The sequence below is a fragment of the Pseudochaenichthys georgianus genome, chromosome 5 (genome assembly GCF_902827115.2).
Source record: "Pseudochaenichthys georgianus chromosome 5, fPseGeo1.2, whole genome shotgun sequence".
Classification (NCBI taxonomy): domain Eukaryota; kingdom Metazoa; phylum Chordata; class Actinopteri; order Perciformes; family Channichthyidae; genus Pseudochaenichthys; species Pseudochaenichthys georgianus.
In genome coordinates this window covers 2,706,822-2,713,730 of record NC_047507.1, presented here as the reverse complement: position 1 = coordinate 2,713,730, position 6,909 = coordinate 2,706,822, and the positions used below count along the sequence as shown (strand labels likewise).

At 40.9% G+C, this 6,909-nt stretch overlaps 1 protein-coding gene across 1 annotated transcript in view; it reads left to right on the top strand.

The window, feature by feature from the left end:
• The first annotated feature begins 2,555 nt into the window (after positions 1 to 2,555).
• slc41a1 (solute carrier family 41 member 1) overlaps positions 2,556 to 6,909 on the top strand; it is a 45,455-nt gene continuing 41,101 nt past the window's right edge. Inside the window, exons 1-2 of the mRNA XM_034084134.2 lie at positions 2,556 to 2,653; positions 5,325 to 6,413. Coding sequence (XP_033940025.1) covers positions 5,943 to 6,413 — 471 coding nt within the window. The 5' untranslated portion in view covers positions 2,556 to 2,653; positions 5,325 to 5,942. The remainder of the gene's footprint in view (positions 2,654 to 5,324; positions 6,414 to 6,909) is intronic.

The window sequence follows — 6,909 nt, the reverse complement described above, 5'->3', positions numbered from 1 at the left end:
GTAGTTCATGCAAACCTTTTTACCCCCTCGAAAGTCCCTGCTAGAGCAGGGACTTTCGAGCGGCTCTTTTTTGAGAAAATAGCTATATTTCTGATTGGCTGGCGAATTGCAAACCACGCCCCGTAAAACTCCCAAAAAGTTTTGTGAAGCCGCCATTTTATTATCCTCGCATTAGCATTATTAGCATTAGCATTAGCCCCGCGCACCAACGGAGAGAGACTAACTTATGGCAACACAAAATAAAACATGGGAGCGGTGGAGATGAGGAGGTGTCGGCGTTCTGGCGATTTACTCGGAAGGCTTCAGTAGAAGCTGCTGGGAATCCCAGCAGCTTCTACTGAAGCCTTCCCCAACTCCGGGGACTTCCGGCCGGGGACTTTGGGCGGCAGTATACGCCGTGAAGTGGTTTGCGGCCTGCCAGTAAACCCAAAGCAGAAGAAGAAGAAGTGACGTCAGCGGCTTCATTTGCCTAATCCTCCCCCAGGGACTTATTCTGGTGTGAACGCGATCTGTACTTAGTTCATGCGAACTAAAGAGTTCGCATGAACTAAGTTCGCATGAACCTTTGTGGGAAAAGTACCGCAGTGTGAACGCGGCTTATGAGTCTCTTGGATTTTTTTTTAAAGGTGTTGAGATCATAGGACTTGGTGGGAGAGAAGAAAAACGCATAGCCATTATCTTGTTGTTTGATGTTTCTCTTATTTTCTATTTTTTATGTGAAGTAACTGTAAGGGATAATCATCAAAAAAAAGAATGAGTATTTTTTAGAATAAAGTGTTTTTATTCAAGTGGGCTTCTCTCGTTCTCTGTCTATGAATTATATAATATTTGTAGATCAAAATCAGTCTGAGGAGTTCATCTGGTGTAGTTTCGGGTCACTTTGCTGCCATTCCTTATGTAAGACTTGCGTGTATTAATTTTCCGTCTCGATGGATCATTGACAAAAGTCTTCCCACTCAGTTAGTTTGCGTGAGAGTATTCATTCAGGCAGGCCTATTGTTAAATGTAAACTTCTATCTGGTAGTAAATTAGTAAGACTTGTGGAGGAAACTGGCATCGCATGGGCACAACTTTCCACTCAGTGGGGTTGGGGGGGAGTGAAGGGTTCAAGACCAATTGAATGCAGGACAAGGGGGACAAGGACACTTTTTCATTTCAGTAGACAAAAAACCCTTAAATACCATGATTGGGTTTTGTTTTAATTAGAGTTTTGCATCAATGACTTAGTTACAATTGTATTCTAGTAACTTACTTTACTATTAACATAAATGCAGTTTGGGGTATACAAACATTATTTATGCAGCCAAACCTTGTTTTTATTTTATTTCTTAATATTTTTTAGTGTTTATTTTAGTAACAGAATTTTTTCAATAACTTAGTTTCAATTTATTACATTACAGACAAAGATAATGGTGGTTACTCAAGTGCTGCACTTAAGCACAATTTTGAGGTACTTATACTTTACATGTATTTAATACATTCAATTAAATAAGAGATCTGGATGAATGATGTGAAATATAATCAAGTCTTAAATCAGACTTTAGTTACACGTGGAGTAAATTCACAAGCTACCCTGCAGTATACAAAGTCATTCAAACTAGCTGCACTCAAGTTTTTCCTTGTACGATGTGAGGGTCTAAGGACAGAGGGTGTCGTTTTCTCATACTGATATTCTGTACAAACTGTACTGTGATATTTGTTGTAAAAGTGTCTTTATTGTAAAGTATTTTTATTGTATGTACAGCACTTTGGCTCGACCAAAAATCGTTTTAAAAATGTGCTGTATAAATAAAACTTGATTTGATTTAATTGATTTGAAGTACAATATCTCAATACTTCTACTTTTACTCAAGTACACGATCTGAATATTTATACTTTTATTCAAGTTCAAGATCTGAGCACTTCTACTTTTACTCAAGTACAATATCTGAGTACTCTTACTTTTACTCAAGTACCAGATCTGAGTACTTCTACTTTTACTCAAGTACAAGATCTGAGTACTTCTACTTTTACTTAAGTACAAGATCTGAATATTTATACTTTTACTCAAGTTCAAGATCTGAGCACTTCTACTTTTACTCAAGTACAATATCTTAGTACTTCTACTTTTACTCAAGTACAGGATCTGAGCAGTTCTACTTTTACTCAAGTACAAGATCTGAGTACTTCAATTTTTACTCAATAACAAGATCTGAGTACTTCTACTTTTACTCAAGTACAAGATCTCAGTACTTCTTCCAACTCCAAGTCTTTTTTGAGAGGGGCCACAGGGGGTCCAAGCATAGTATAAAACGGCCCTTGTCCCCTGTTACCCCCCCTAGAACCGCCCATGTCTCAGAGCGTGTCCCGCCTTGTCGCTTCCTGGCCCCCCGCAGCGGACGGGTGTATTTTGAATGTATTTTGGATGTATTATGGATGCTCATCCGAGCAGCCGGGCGGCGGGGGCCATAGGACGGGGTGCAAAGTGACGGGTGAAGACTGGGCCACACTGGAGGGAGGGAGGGAGGGAGGGTTTAACCATTAACCCGCATTAACCAGCTGTGCGGTACATAAGGCGTGCGCACCGGCGTCCACGCCTCAGCCAGAGCGCATAACCACAAGCTGGAGGATGCATCCACACACTGCGAGTATCTGATCATCACTGCACTGAAAGGTAAGCAACTTTTTATAATACCGAGACCACCTGCTGGACATTTCAGCTGCAGGTCCTCACAGCTTTATCCAAAGGAATGTGCCATTTTGGAGAGCTCCAAATCGCAGCTTGTGAAATTATGTACGCGTTTATGTAGTGGGGATGAAGAATGGGAAATGGTAGATTCATTTTAATGAGTTTTACACTCGGTTTTGGAGCAGATCGCCCCCCCCCCCCCTACTCCCCCCTGTTAAATGAGCAGTGGAAGAGAATAGGAGGCTCTGCTATTCATTGCTGACCAGGGGAGCACTAATTTACACTTTTGCCATGTTGGGTTCGGGTGGTGTAGGTCCTGACTACTAAACAGGATTGTTTCAAAGCCAAAGACTGTGATGTCGCAACAAGACAGCAGCAAAACGAGGGGAAACAGGAAACAGGGCCTTCAAAATAAGAGTATGAGTGTATTCGGTCGTGTGCTTAAGTTGTGTGTTATTACATAATTTGCTTTACGGTATTATATCATGTAATGTAGCTCCAGAAATCACCAGACTATTATTCTCTAAGCAGGATTTTTGTCGTTAATTGCTGACGTAAAATGTGGGAGTTTGTGTGGTTACCTGTCTATCCATTGAGAGTGGAAACAGGAAGAACATGTGAGTCAGATTTAGCACCACTATGTGAGACTCCTTCTTTGACTAATACAATAGACCCAGAGCTACTTTTAAAGTTGCCAGTCTGCAGAGATCTACCAGTCCAAATAGAGAGCCATTACTGACAGCCTACCACCAGGTAAATACACACTTCTACTTCGTATAAAACTGACCTTCGTACGATTAATACTTCATAAAATACTGCAGATCCTTTATCTGACCTCTTTCTAATCTACACACATACAAGTATTTAACTGAAGTTACACAACAGTGTTGTTGATACAGAGTTGGAGTTTATTCACACGTCACTACAGTGGGTAATGTTTTCAAGAAACATTGAACAGTGCTGCCACATATGACACAAGAAAAAATAAAAGACTCTGAACCCTTTCTTTGCCATTATATAAAAATAGTGTTGCTACAAAAGTACAAATGAGGCTTACTAATAAGACAACTCAGATCTGAAGCTACACAGGAATCTTGCATTTTAGTAGAGTATAAAAATAAATGCCTTTAAAATAGGAAGCAAGCAACACTAGTTTCTTAACCTGAATTGATAATAGACTATAATCAATTTAAACAGAACAGATCTTAATGTTTGCATTCTTATTGTATAATAATTATAATGAATACGTTCAAACAAACTAAAACTTACAGCTGATTAATAACGGTATCTAACTTGAGTTTTTATTATATCAAAAACCTGTTGAAATGCTACTGTTATTTTTACTGTCCCCCAAAAGCGCGCCGGCAGCCTCCAGGAATGCTTCTTTCACAACTTCGCCGTCTTTGAAAGACTTCATTCTACAGAAAAGGTGGAATCTGGGTGATACAAATCTGCTGAGATATATTCCTTCTAAAAACATCTAAAACCTGTTAAATAGCAATAACTAACTCTTAACTTGATGAATCCACAACAAGTAGAGCTTAAAGTATTTTTTTAATTTGTATTATTTTTATACTTTATACAAAGCTTATATGTATAGGAATGTCACTGGTGTTACGTGTTACCAGGAAGAAGAGTAACACCAGTGACAATTTGGAGAAAACACTACCATTTTAACAAAATGGCTGCAATGTGTCAGACCGAATGGCTTCAGTCAATATCAAAATCGTTTAACTCTTCAATACAATACATTTTCCCATTCAAATGTTCACCCCTAGGGCTATATGAGTAACACTAATGACAGACTTGAAAGACGCATGTACAATTTGAAGATAAAATTACATCTTTAACAAACAAAGTAAGAAGTATCTGACTTTCCTTATGTCAACACATATCATAAATAAATCAAATAAAGTAAAACATGCATAGAATACAACATAAAGGAAGAAGTCAGAATACCAGTTTGATTGACTAAACCTCTTATTCCACTGCTGCTTTTTTATTTTATTTTGAAGAACCGGAAGTGGTGTGTTATCGTTGACAGCAATTGACTGTGTTTCAGTGGATGTGGGATACGCAGCTCCTCTGTTAACGCCAGAATATTTTTAGATGCCGGGAGGAAGTTTGGCCCTGAATGAAACTTTTTTTTGTAGCTGCTGGTCTTTCCTCACATCTGCTGTGATGTCCGTCAGCTGAGAGTGAGGCTCCTTATGTTCGGGTTAATATACTAGTGTCTGTTTCAAGGGATTAGACAACAAGTGTAGTTAACAAGTGAATGTGGTACTTCAGAAGTTTTCATCTTTCTCTATTAAGTCTTAATATTTGTTATCAAGGCTCTAGAAGTATTTGATTTTGGTGAGTTTTGGGTTTTTTCTATTTATATAACATTCCTGTTACATTCATTTGTCAGTGTGCACATTGGTCATGGTTTTCTATTCTGTGATATTCAAATTGCTCTTAACTTGTATTTTTTAAGGTTGAAGTTTTATAAACCCTGTATTAAGGCTGTATGTTGTTGTTTTATGATGGTATTTTTATTTATATTAATCAATAGTCCGGAAACAGCTTTTGATATTCCTTAGCAAATCTGGAATGTGGCTGAAGATGTTTATATTCATTTACTGAATAATTAATGACTGTGTTTCTTTTTTCCCAGGTGACTGTCCGCTCTCGAGGAGAGGTGCTTCTCTGCAGACGGTAATTCAATCTTCATACTGCAGACCTTTAAATATCTCTCTCCCAGCAGCCACGTGGTGTAAGGTGATACATTCACCCACCAGTCTGGTGATCAGTGGGCGAGCCGGACCCATCATTGCCACTTCAGACCCTTCATCACTTTCTTTAGCTTATACTGAACTCTAAAAGGACTGTTTACGAGTGACTGCAGGGGATTTCTGTTTTGAGCCCCCACGTCTATTGTTTTCCTTCCTCTTCTGTTTTAGTCCAGTACGCTCTCTTCTTCTTTTGGACTGTGCACCCTGAGGACCTTGCAGTGAATGGAGAACATACTGGTTCTGCTCCCGAAGCACCGACAGGAACACGGGCTCTGCAGGCGCACGACTGCATGTGCCTTGCTGCAGGTTTTCTCCTGGTCTTTAGTAGCGACCCCAACTCACTTTAAGCCTCTTTAATGGGATAAATCAATTGGACTGATCAGGTTCGAGACCAGATCAGGTGGCCGATTCCATTTGCACTTCCCCCGCAAAGAACTGACAGGCCGAGGCAAGCTGACCTTTTTTTCTTGTCAAGCCCAGTGTTTTCAAAAGGCTTCCGCATGGTACTTTGGTCGAAAGAACAAGACAAACTCCCCGACATCGACATGTCCTCCGGGGACATTGAGGGGACGAAGGAGGGCGGCCCCCTGACCCCGGCCCTAGTCAACTCCAACTGCTTGGTCCCCCCAGTGATCCTCTCAAAGGGCCCCGAGGAGGAGAGCCTGGGGAGCGGCAACAACCTCGAGCTCACAGAGGTCCCGAACGGAGACGCTGTGGACGATGTGGAGAGGTCAGAGATCGTGGCGGCGACGGACTGCCGGGCGAACGCCAAAGGTCAGCGAGAGGAAGACGCTCTGCTGGAGAACGGCAGCCAAAGCAACGAGAGCGACGAAACGAGCACCGACCAGAGCCCTGAACCACCGGTGCCCCTCAAAGAGACCTCCTTCACCATCGGCCTGCAGGTGGTCTTCCCCTTCCTGCTGGCCGGGTTCGGGACCGTAGCAGCCGGGATGGTGCTGGACCTCGTCCAGGTGAGAGATCCAGACCTATTCTTTTATTTATTTATATATATATATATATATCATTTATTTGTGACATTGTCAAACACAGACCCTTACAGTACAATAAAGGGAGTAGAAGAGACCATTCTCCCAGGGTCAACAATACCACAAACAGACCGTAACCACAAAAAACAACATTGAAGTACAATAAAATAAATAATAATAATAACAACAAAAGAAACATATACAAGACATTCTAAGGCATTAAGCTACTCGACATACTGTGTGCTACTAGTGCGAGGAAATCTAGACCTATTCTAAGATAACCTTTAGTAATCCCCGTGGGGAAATGCAGTAGTTAAACAGCAACAGGGTGAGAGTGAAAAACAGGACAGCACAGATTCACACAGATTAGAGATACTAATAACTGGTAACTATACGGCGCACAGCGAGAATGCAGCATTTATTCAGAAGAGAGAAACTGGTCCATCCAACTGGAGAATATTGTCCAAGCTTAAAGATCTAA